The sequence below is a fragment of the Culex pipiens genome, chromosome 2 (genome assembly GCF_016801865.2).
Source record: "Culex pipiens pallens isolate TS chromosome 2, TS_CPP_V2, whole genome shotgun sequence".
NCBI lineage: Eukaryota > Metazoa > Arthropoda > Insecta > Diptera > Culicidae > Culex > Culex pipiens.
In genome coordinates, this window is record NC_068938.1 from 181,843,224 (window position 1) to 181,855,841 (window position 12,618).

The following is a 12,618-nucleotide window of genomic DNA, read 5'->3' on the forward strand; positions in this document are numbered from 1 at the left end:
TAAGATAATTTGGGGTAGCTAAAGTTGAACAACATTTTTAAAAATAACAAAAAGAAAACGCAAAAAAATAAGATTTGATCATCCTAAGTTTCTTTCAGGAACTTCAGATGTTGGATGATTAAATTTTTAAGATATTCGAGGATTCGGATAATCAAAGATTTTTGAAAAAAGTAAACGAAAAAAGTACTTCAAATTGAGCAATATTCTTCTGAAATAATTTCTACACGAGAATGAAACGTTTTTTGACTTTTGACCATACTTTTATATCCATTTATAAAATCCATCAAAAACAATCAACATAAACAGAAATAATATTTCAGGAAGATTCCTTCTTGTTAATAAACTTTCAGGTGTTTTCGGACATTAGTTTGTTTTCATTAACATCAAAATAGAACAAAATAAAATACATAGCAATCAGTTTGTATATTATTCGGTTATTGCACTGGGATCTCATCGATTATATACCAGTATAACGGAAGGATCCATTCGTACTATCAAATCAAAATCCAATCATTACAAAAATAATAACGATCACTATTGTTAGCACACCAGCTAAGACGACCGAATTCCTATAGTTCATCACGTTGCTTTTGGTTTAGTTTGTCGTCTCGATCAATCTGCAAAAAACAGGGGATGTTTGTAATATAAAACATTCTTAGAATTTAAGATTTCTACAATAACTTGAATCATCTATTATAAATGCTTGAAAAAGCAGCAATAGACTGCTAATTAACAAAGAAACTTACTCGAAATCCAACCAATCCTAGAGATATGACTGTACTGCCACAAGACACTTATTCAAATGTGGTTATCGCCATCCGCATAGTTTGGTGTGTAGTTATATGTAGAACGAGTGATGTTTACTTTATTTTCTTGAAAACAAGCAAACTAGAGGTGGGCAAAATAGAGCGAGCCACTCAAGAGCCGGTTCACTGAAAAGAGCGAACGAACAACGGCTCACAAAAAACGTTACTTAATCCACCTTTAGGTGGGTGGTGCCTTCCTAGCCTTGACAATAAAACATAATACCTTCAACAAACACTATGATTTTGGGTCGCATCATCATCTTCTATGATGAATCCTGACCAAACACCCTATCCTACTAACAAATTTTCAGGTTCCTGGCGCTTGTGGGGTGTAAGCACAGAGTAAATCAGCTGCCCTAGTAGCAACCTGCGCTAACTAACATTCCCGTCCCTTAAAATCGAGATCTACAAACTGACATGGCGGGCGCCGTTGGTGGCCAATGACTGTTACCTGTTCGCAACTGATCTAGCTTTAGCAATCATGGTGTTTTATCTTTTCAGCGCATTCATACATGCTGTTGATAAGGGAATCACCACTAGATCGTCGAAGCATATAATCAGTAGTGCTGAAAGGATATTACGGTTTTTTTTTTTTTTTTTTTTTAAATTTATATTTATTTAAATTTCTTTTCCATGTACATTCATTCAATTAAAATATTATTGAGTGTCCAATCACAAACGATGACTTTTCACCTCAATTTTAAATACTAGCAACTTTCATTTATTCATGAAATATTGTAGCTTTCGCTATTCAGTGATTTCAAATGTAGGAGGTCCTACATGTACAAAAGGGAAAAGGGATACCTTAAAACTAACTTATAAACTATATAAAGAGCGGATCAATGCAGCTGAAGACTGCAATGATTTTTGTCGAAATGCATCAATTATCTTATTGGACATAACATCCAAAGTGTCAACTTCGGCTAATTGATGAAGTTCACTGGTGCTGAACCAGGGAGGAAGTTTTAGAATCATTTTCAGAATTTTGTTCTGAATCCTCTGAAGTTTTTTCTTCCTGGTTAAGCAACAGCTTGTCCAGATCGGCACAGCATAAAGCATGGCAGGTCTGAAAATTTGTTTATATATTAACAGTTTATTCTTGAGACAAAGTCTAGAATTCCTGTTTATAAGTGGATACAAACATTTAATATATTTGTTACATTTAACCTGGATACTTTCAATGTGATCCTTGTAAGTAAGGTTTTTGTCAAAACCAAGTCCAAGATATTTCACTTGATCCTCCCACTTTAAATTTACCTCATTCATCTTTATAATGTGATGACTTTTTGGTTTAAGAAAAACAGCCCTTGGTTTGTGAGGGAAAATAATAAGTTGAGTTTTTGCAGCATTTGGAGTAATTTTCCATTCTTTCAAATAAGAATTGAAAATATCCAAGCTTTTTTGTAATCTTCTTGTGATGACACGAAGGCTTCTGCCTTTGGCGGAGATGCTTGTGTCATCAGCAAAAAGTGATTTCTGACATCCTGGGGGCAAATCAGGCAAGTCAGAAGTAAAAATATTGTATAAAATTGGACCCAAAATGCTTCCTTGAGGGACGCCAGCACGTACAGGTAGTTGATCAGATTTGCTATTCTGATAACATACCTGCAGAGTACGATCCGTCAAATAATTTTGAATAATTTTCACGATATAAATCGGAAAATTAAACCTTTTCAATTTCGCAATCAAACCTTTATGCCAAACACTGTCAAATGCTTTTTCTATGTCTAGAAGAGCAGCGCCAGTAGAATAGCCCTCAGATTTGTTGCTTCGAATTAAATTTGAAACTCTCAACAACTGATGAGTAGTTGAATGCCCAAGGCGAAATCCAAACTGCTCATCAGCGAAAATTGAATTTTCATTAATGTGCGTCATCATTCTATTAAGAATTATTCTTTCGAATAATTTACTAATAGATGAAAGCAAACTAATGGGCCGATAGCTTGAGGCTTCAGCAGGATTTTTATCCGGTTTCAAAATCGGAATTACTTTGGCATTTTTCCAACTACTGGGAAAATATGCCAAATCAAAACATTTGTTGAAAATTTTGACCAAGCAACTTAAAGTTGATTCTGGTAATTTTTTAATTAAAATGTAAAAAATGCCATCCTCACCAGGGGCTTTCATATTTTTAAATTTTTTGATAATAGATTTTATTTCATTCAGATCCGTATTAAAAACTTCATCTGATGAAAATTCTTGTTCAACAATATTCTGAAATTCTATTGAAATTTGATTTTCAATAGGACTCAAAACATTCAAGTTGAAATTATGAGCACTCTCAAACTGCTGAGCAAGTTTTTGAGCTTTTTCCCCATTAGTTAATAGAATATTATCACCATCTTTTAAAGAAGGGATGGGTTTTTGAGGTTTCTTAAGAACCTTTGAAAGTTTCCAAAAAGGTTTGGAATAAGGTTTAATTTGTTCGACATCTCTTGCGAACTTTTCATTTCGCAGGAGAGTGAATCTGTGGTCAATAACCTTTTGCAAATCTTTTTGAATTCGCTTCAGTGCAGGATCACGAGAACGTTGATACTGTCTTCGGCGAACATTTTTCAGACGAATCAGAAGCTGAAGATCGTCATCAATAATGGGAGAATCAAATTTGACTTGGACTTTAGGAATAGCAATATTCCTAGCATCCAAAATTGCATTAGTTAAAGATTCCAAGGCTGAATCAATATCAGCTTTGGTTTCTAAAACAAAATCATGATTCAAATTATTCTCAATATGATGCTGATACCTGTCCCAATTAGCTTTGTGGTAATTAAACACAGAACTATTGGGTCTGGTAACTGCTTCATGAGAAAGTGAAAAAGTTACTGGAAGGTGATCAGAATCAAAATCAGCATGAGTCACTAAAGGACCACAATACTGACTTTGATTTGTCAAAACCAAATCAATTGTTGATGGATTTCTAACAGAAGAAAAGCAAGTTGGCCCATTCGGGTATAAAACCGAATAAAGACCAGAAGTGTAATCTCTGAACAGAATTTTACCATTGGAATTTACTTTAGAATTATTCCAAGATTGGTGTTTGGCATTAAAATCACCGATGATCAAAAATCGAGATCTATGCCGAGTAAGTTTATTCAAATCCCCTTTGAAATAATTTTTATTTTCCCCAGTGCATTGGAATGGCAAATATGCAGCTGCAATCATAATTTTCCCAAAAGAAGTTTCAAGTTCAATGCCCAAACTTTCAATAACTTTTAACTTAAAGTCACGTAAAGTGCTATAAGTCATACTACGGTGGATAACTATTGCAACTCCACCGCCATTTCGATTCATTCGGTTATTAGTTATAACTTTATAATCTGGATCACTTTTCAAATAAGTGCCAGTTTTTAAAAATGTTTCGGTTATAACAGCAACATGCACGTTATGAACTCGTAAAAAGTTGAAAAATTCATTTTCTTTCGCTTTTAAAGAGCGAGCATTAAAATTCATAATATTGATGGAATTACTTAGATCCATGATTAAACTTCAGGGTAAGAACAACATCATTCGCAAATTTTAATCCAATCTGGATAGCTTCCATCATGGATGTAGCATTACTCATTGTTTGAATCAAACCAAACAGTGAGTTTTGCAAAAAAGTCATTTTTTCAAACGTAACATCGCCGAGATCAGAAGATCCCAAGGCGTTGCCAGCAGAAAAATTTTCAAATGAGATTTGAGGTACCTGCCCAATTTCAGAAAGATTGGTAGAGGATTTAAAATTCGTGGATGAACCCGAACCCGAAATGACGTTAGCATAAGAAATGCCATTGTTGTTACCTAACTTTTCCACGGTAGGGGTATTTCTAGAATTGTTCGAGTGAGACAGCACGAACGTTTGATTTAAAGATGCAGGTACAACCTGACTTTGAGAAAATTTCGGTTTGGATTTCGGCTGATGCTTAGCACGAGAATCCAAAACCTTTTTTCTGATGGGGCAATCCCAGAAATTTGATTTGTGATTTCCACCACAATTTGCACATTTAAATTGGGTGACTTCTTTCACGGGACAATTGTCCTTGTCGTGAGAAGAATCCCCGCAAACCATGCATTTTAGAACCATGGCGCAATGATCAGTACCGTGACCGAATGCCTGGCAACGCCGGCACTGGGTCAGATTCTGGCCATTACCGCCATGTTTCATAAAATGCTCCCACTTTACCCGTACATGGAACAAAAACTGTACTTTGTCCAAAAGTTTCAAATTGTTAATTTCATTTCTGTTGAAATGAATCAGATAAAATTGTGAAATCAAACCAAAGCGAGAAATATTCCCGTTTGATTTTTTCTTCATTGGTATTACTTGGGATGGGGCAAAGCCAAGCAACACCTTAAGTTCGTTTTTGATCTCATCCACCGACAAGTCGTTGGAGAGACCTTTCAAGACCGCCTTGAATGGCCGAGCATTCTTGGTCTCATACGTGTAGAAATTGTGTTTGTGGTTTTTCAAATAACCAACAAAAGTTTGGTGATCTTGTAAAGATTCCGTCAACAAGCGACATTCTCCTCTTCGACCAAGCTGGAACGAAACCTTCAAATTGCAAGTTTCCTTGCAATTTTTCAGTTGCATTCGAAAGCTGGCCAAATCGGAGACGGAAGTCACAACAATTGGCGGAGCCTTTACTCGTTTCTCGACGGCAGAAGGCTCAGTACGAGGAGAAGGTTCCTTGTCATCAGTTTCGGATAAAACACCGAAACTGTTTGTCAATGGAATTGGAGGATTGACCTCACATTCAGAATCAGAATCAGACCTCAGAAGAGGCTGTTTTCTTTTTCTGTTTCCGTTAGCCGGTTTAGCGTTCAAACGCTTCACCGACGTAACGACCAAATCTTCAGAAGATTTGCGTTTACCTTTGTTTTGACGCATTTTGCAAGCAAAGTTCTCTTAAAAAGATGGCTTCGTTTGTAAAATACAACAAAATTTCAGGTGGTGTTAGTCTTGAAAAGACTGTTTAGAATTTTGGAAAATAACTCAGGTAGTCTTTAAAAAGACTGTGAATTTTGTTTTGAAATAACTCTGAGCTTAGGTAGTAAAAAATACCGCAGCTCTAGTGTCCGTTCACCACGAAGGTTCGCAAGACACTGAAGGATATTACGGTTCTGTTCAGCAACGGAGGGGCAACCATGGGTGATCTCTCATGCTCATGCTCATGCTTTAGGTGGGTGGTGCCTTCCTCGTATTCATAAAGTGATTACACAACACAGCCTCAAAAAAGTGTATAAATAACACTTATTTTTATCAAAATATCTGAGATCCGGCCTAAAAAAAAGTGAATTAAAAACTTTAGTGTACTTATAACTTTTGATAGGGTTGTCAAATCTTCAATCTTTTGAGCTCGTTGGAAAGATCTTTTGATTACCTTTCTTACGATAGGGCGCATGATAGATCCGGACAGCTTAATCATCAAAATATTTGAGATCCGGCCTCAAAAAAGTGTATAAATAACACTTAAGTGCACATAACTTTTGATGGGATTGTCAGATCTGCAATCTTTTGAACGCGTTGAAAAGGTCTTTCAATTACCTTTCTAACAATATTTAGCAAAACAGGTTTTCTTACAAAAAACCACCCTTTTTACAATCTTCCGAAGTTTAGCTAATATCGTTTTTTTAGCATAACTTTTGAAGTACTTTATAATATTAACTAGGGTCTTGTGGGACCGCAAGACGGATACCCGGGCAGACGGTAATAACAAAATTAATAATATTTCAATAACAAATCCTATTAAAATAACAAAAAGTGTTATTATTTTATCCTGAAGTTCAACTTCAAGAAGAAAAAATAATAACAGTTTCTGATAAAATAACAAAATTTGGTATTGAAGTGATATTATATTGAAAATGTTTAATAACACGCTAATAAGAGGAAATGTTATACATTTCAAAAACTCTTCTAATAACAAAATTTGGTATTCGTTCGGTATACTGACTTAGTAATAAAATTACCATAAATCGCATAAATGGAAAAGTTTCTAAGTGTCCATAACATAATCTGTTATTATTTTTTCTTTTGTTAAATATGTTTAAATCTTTGGGATAATTTTGTCTAATTTCGTCGGGGTCATTATTTTGGCCATGAAATGGGGTCCTTAAGCTAAAATTATTCTAAAAAGTTGAAATTTTGAAAGTTGTTTTTTTTTAATTATTTGATATATCCCCTAAGGGACTTTGCTAAAATTGGCTAGAACTATGGGATAATTTTGACCAATTTCGTCGGGGTTATTATTTTTTGGGCCATGAAATGGGCTCCTTAAGCTAAAATTATTCTAAAAAGTTGAAATTTTGAAAGTTGATTTTTTTAATTATTTGATATATCCCTTAAGGGACTTTGCTAAAATTGGCTAGAACTATGGGATAATTTTGACCAATTTCGTCAGGGTCATTATTTTGGCCATGAAATGGGGTCCCTAAGCTAAAATTATTCTAAAAAGTTGAAATTTTGAAAGTTGATTTTTTTTAATTAAATTTGATATATCCCCTAAGGGACTTTGCTAAAATTGGCTAGAACTATGGGATAATTTTGACCAATTTCGTCAGGGTCATTATTTTGGCCATGAAATGGGGTCCTTAAGCTAAAATTATTCTAAAAAGTTGAAATTTTGAAAGTTGATTTTTTTAATTATTTGATATACCCCCTAAGGGACTTTGCTAAAATTGGCTAGAACTATGGGATAATTTTGACCAATTTCGTCAGGGTCATTATTTTGGCCATGAAATGGGGTCCTTAAGCTAAAATTATTCTAAAAAGTTGAAATTTTGAAAGTTGATTTTTTTAATTATTTGATATACCCCCTAAGGGACTTTGCTAAAATTGGCTAGAACTATGGGATAATTTTGACCAATTTCGTCAGGGTCATTATTTTGGCCATGAAATGGGGTCCTTAAGCTAAAATTATTCTAAAAAGTTGAAATTTTGAAAGTTGATTTTTTTAATTATTTGATATACCCCCTAAGGGACTTTGCTAAAATTGGCTAGCACTATGAAATAATTTTGACCAATTTTATCGGGGTCATTTATTTCACCATGAAATGGGGTTTCAAGCTAAAATTAATCCGATAAAATTAACTTTTGAGAGTTCATTTTTTTTTAAATTTTGTTTTATTCCCTAACGGAATTGATTTATTTAATGAGAATTTTTGATGTGTGAATAACAAAAACTGTTATTATTTTCACAGAGCCAGGAAGTCGGAGCTGACGTTGAAGTTCGAGCTGGAGTGAGACCTCGGAGACTGCATCGGATTCAGCAAATTTTCAGCAACTTTTACTTGGAGTCGGAATATGTGAAGTCGGGTATTTTTAGAGAGCTGAAGTCGTCGTTGACGTCATATCCTGCATCCAGAGTCGGAGTTGTCTTCAAAGTATGGATTCAAAGTCGCTTGGAGGATCCCGACTCTGCAGCCCTGACTAGTACAGAGGAGTTATGGCAACAGCAGGTTTATTTGCAAATTACAAATAAACCAAAACAATAACTTTTTTTGTTATGGAGACATACAAGTTCAATAACATTTTTTGTTATTATGCTGCTCCACCTCTCCGCACAAAATAACACATCTTGTTATTCCTTCATGATTCCTTCTGTGTTATTGGTTTGTTATTGCAATAACAACATAATAACAGTTTAAGTTATTCTTCGAACAAATCTTTGTTATTGATTTTTGTTATTTTAACAACTAATCCGATCATCCGAATAACATATTCCGATCTTCTCACAATATCAAAAACTGACCTTCGTAAGTTATTTCCGTCTGCTCGGGATTGAATGAGACTGAAACGGTCCAAATCGGTTCAGCCAGTCCGGAGATAATCGTGTGCATATTTTTCGGTGCACGGACTTACAGACATACACACGCACAGACATTTGTCCAGAATTTGATTCTGAGTCGATAGGTATACGTGAAGGTGGGTCTACGAGGTCGAATAAAGAAGTTCATTTTTCGAGTGATTTTATAGCCTTTCCTCATTGAGGTGAGGAAGGCAAAAAGGATCGCTTTTTTTTTTTTTTTTTTTGAGAAAACCATTTCAAGATGGAGTGAGTTTTGAAGTTGTGTCTATTTTTTAGGGGGGGGGGGGGGGTCGTCGACTCGGCAGTATTCGAAGTAATTTTTTTATTTTATTGTAAGGAAATTTATTTTGTCATTTTTATTAATTCGTAATGTTATCGTTACATGATTGAAATTCAATATTCGTTGATATATAAACTGTATATTATATATATTGTCAGCGTGGTCACCATGAAGTGATCTCACCTATTATAAACCAGTATAATAGATAGATCGTTTTTCTTTGTCTCATCGATCCAAAGTCAAAGAAATATTTACGCAAACACAAGGACGGTGGCAACGATGATTACAACAACAACTACCACTGTAACCACTGCAAATCCCAATGATTTCCAAAATCCCATTGTGTTGCTTTTGGTCAAGTGTGTTGTTTCAAAATGGCACCTGGATGATACAAAATCTGCAAAGAAAGTAAAGCATGTGTTTTATTTATTTAGAGTTTCTTTAACAATTCATAGTTGGAAAATTTCGATAGAGTCTCGCCATTTTGAAAAAAAAATATGGCATGCTCTCAGCTACAAAAACTTTAAAATAATTGTCAAAGTACTATTTAAATTATTCTTAAGACGATTTGTTAAGAATCTTGTTTTAAATTAAAAAAATAGTTTTCACTAAGAAACTTACCAAAGATCAGGACTTCAACCGTACCGTCACGAAGTTAGTAACCAAATGTAACACACGATCTGAGAAGTTCGCTTCCAAAGTGAGATCTACACAAAATGATGTGGAGAGATTTTCAGACCGGATGTTAAGCTAAATTTCATATGAGTGAACAAGCTCCCGAGCAGACGGTAATAACTTGGGAATAACATTTTTTGATATTTGAAAATACTAGACCAGGGGTGCCCAACCTTTTGGCCCTGCGGGCCAGATCTGATTTTTCTGAAGCAGTGGCGGGCCGGAATTAATATTTGATAAAGGATGTTTTTTTTTGACTGGAATGTTTTGTTTTGAATATGATAAAAGTTGAAAAAGTAAACACATTTTTTTCAATTTTCTTATGATTGAGTTTTTTTAAACCAAATACATAAAAGAACTAGTGTTGCAAATATGATTCATATATCTTGATTTAAAAAATGAAAAACAAACAACATTCAAAAATTTGGTTATTTGACTTATTTTAATTTTTGCTTGTTTGCTTGTTTAAAATTGTAAAGATATTGTTTTTGACGATTGCAATTAAATACCTTGATAAATTTTTTCATAAAAAAAAACATTACAATTTCAAATATCATTGCAAGTTTTTGAAGTTTTTGATACATTTTTCAATATTTTAAAAATATTTCCAGCGATCTATTTTCAGAATGAATAATTTGATAAAAAAAAATGTTTATTTGACTTATTTTAATTTTTGCTTGTTTAAAATTGTATAGTGTTGTTTTTGACGATTCCAATTAAATACCTTGATATATTTTTTTTATAAAAAAAAACATTCCAATTTCAATAATCGTTGCATGTTTTTGATACATTTTTAAATATTTTAAAAATATTTCCACCGATCTATTTTCAGTATGAATAATTTGATTTTTAAGCTTCTTTAAAAAAAAAAACTTTATCACTGAAAAGTTGTTCTGGAAAAATACATTATATTTGCTTACTTATTTATTTAAAAAAAAAAAGAAAATAGGAAAAAAAAACTTCAAATTGAAGTAAACACAGTCAAAACTGAAAAGAATAACATTTAGTCTTTTTTTGTAAATTTTAAGATAACAATAGAAGTTTTTTCATAAATTTAACAATTTTACTTTAATTTATTTTTGTTTTCCTGAACATTTTTTTCAGTTAAATAATATCAATATAAAAATTATAAGAATTAAATTCAAACATGAAGAATGCAATATGTTAAAATTTGATCTCAAGCTTATTTTTTTAATTCAGACAATAATTTAATTTATTTAATACTTCATGAACAGCCTTAAGGGCCGATCATAGAAATATTTTAGAAAGCCATCGTGGGCCGGATGAAATGGCTTCACGGGCCGGATCCGGCCCGCGGGCCGGACGTTGGGCAGGCCTGTACTAGACCAATAACATTTTATGTTATTTATAACAAGATTTGTTATTCGTCGTTATGATTTTTTTTTGTCATTGGATTGTTATTGTAATAACTGACTAATAACATTTTTAGTTATTATTCGAATAAATCTTTGTTATAATTTTTTTTTATTTTAACAACTAATCCGATCATCTCAATAACCTTTGGAGTACTTCCATAACAAAATATGTTATTCCAAAGTTGATTTGGCTTTCAACCAATATCAGACCAATAACAAATTTTGTTATAATAACATAAACTGTTATTAAACCCTTATGTAAAAATGGATTTTTCAAGAAGATTCCATAACACTTTCTGTTATTTTAACAGTATTTGTTATTGAAATAGCATGAATTTTGTTATTACCGTCTGCCCGGGTAGTTATAACAGTTATTACCAATGAAATAGATATCCATTTCTGTTTTTTTCTGGTATCTTGAGGGGAAACAATTTAATTCCAGAGTTTGACTGAAGGCGGTTTTAAAAACACTCAAAAAGAAAAACTGGAAATTTGGTTTATTGGACCTTTTCAAAACAAACTCCAGAATTGTTCCCATGAAATTTAACTATATTGTTTGTTTTACTTAATCTAAAAATTGAATTTAAGATTTTTTTCCTGTTATTGGATTTTTTTCTCAAAATATTCCTATTATATAAAAGATTTATTTTTGTTTTTGTATAACTCTATGTAGTATGTATTTTATTCATGATTACAACGTAAAAGTCGTGAATACTTGCCCCTTCCTAATGCCCCTTCTTGTCCTCCCACTGGTGACACTTTTGCTTGCCATCCTTAGAGTACGTGCACGTGGACCCGGCGCTCACCTGGTTGCCCTTGCCGCCGGATGGGATTCCGCCGAAATCGAACCTACCTTGAAGATTTAGGCCAGCACCGTTGCCGAAAGACCCACCCGGTTGCTGCTGCTGTGACCATCCTCCACCGGTGTTAAAAGTAGGCCAGGATGGGGTCCCAAACACCGGAAATCCATAGTTGACCGGTTTTTGGTTGTTAATCTGCTCAGCACGCCGGATGCGATTCTGCGAAAAACGGAAGTTATTTTGAGGTTCAACACAATGTTTTATTTCATTTTTACCAAAACCTTAAGAAGAGTCGAATCATGTGATTCACACAAACTAATCAAAATTGTCGTAAAAAGGAATAATAGGTAAAATTTCATGTTTACTTTGGAAGAACCCTCTCAAATGACGAACTTGCTACGACTGACTGCAATATGTTTGCCTGAAAGTATAAGAAATAACACAGTAAAATTAAATTAATCAAGCAATTCCTATTATTTAAACGCTGAAAGTTCTATTTTTCTTGTGTGCCTTCCTAAAATCATTAATCAGTTTTAACCTTTAACACTCAAAACAGCGATAGCCACCGTCCAGCCAAAAGCACCGAAAGTGAAACAAAAACAGCCGACCATTAATTTTGTTTTCAATTTCGTTCACATTTTCAAGTGCAAACTTTCATCACCCGGTTTAAAACCGCCAAAAACTGGCAAAAGGTAAAGAAAACGAAAGAAAAAAGGAAACAATTACTCTTCCACTAATTAGCACGATTTGTTTTACTTTCTGGAGCAATTTTGATCCAAAACTCATCCCCTCATCCTCTATTAGCCATCGATACCTGCAAATTTGCGAGCGAAACAGCTCGGATCATGTGGGTTTTACTTTATTATAACAATTTATTTCATTAGTCCAAAATTTGGC

General features: G+C 33.7%; 1 protein-coding gene and 1 long non-coding RNA gene across 3 annotated transcripts; both read right to left on the reverse strand.

Moving 5' to 3' along the window:
* Positions 1–404: 404 nt before the first annotated feature.
* On the reverse strand, positions 405–896 carry LOC120428737 (uncharacterized). The gene is made up of 2 exons (XR_005607162.2): positions 747–896; positions 405–617 (listed from the first exon to the last, which is right to left on the reverse strand). It is a non-coding gene; the product is annotated as an uncharacterized LOC120428737 (long non-coding RNA).
* Positions 897–11,573: 10,677 nt separating this feature from the next.
* LOC120429032 (uncharacterized) lies at positions 11,574–12,136 on the reverse strand. 2 transcript variants are annotated; one of them, XM_039594172.2, is made up of 2 exons: positions 11,997–12,136; positions 11,574–11,940 (listed from the first exon to the last, which is right to left on the reverse strand). In XM_039594172.2, exons 1-2 carry the CDS (start codon positions 12,078–12,080, stop codon positions 11,647–11,649), a joined length of 378 nt encoding a protein of 125 aa, XP_039450106.1. In that variant the 5' UTR covers positions 12,081–12,136; the 3' UTR covers positions 11,574–11,646. The 2 variants fall into 2 exon arrangements, with proteins under 2 accessions (XP_039450106.1, XP_052563664.1); XM_052707704.1 differs by having other exon boundaries at positions 12,003–12,127.
* Positions 12,137–12,618: the final 482 nt, after the last annotated feature.

What these genes read in the sequence shown, in the direction of transcription:
- LOC120429032 (XM_039594172.2), bottom strand. Translation starts at nt 12,080, where the DNA reads ATGAAATTTTACCTATTATTCCTTTTTACGACAATTTTGATTAGTTTG. An exon ending in CGACTCTTCTTAAGGTTTTG is followed by an intron (nt 11,941 to 11,996) that starts GTAAAAATGAAA and finishes CGTTTTTCGCAG; the next exon opens with AATCGCATCCGGCGTGCTGA.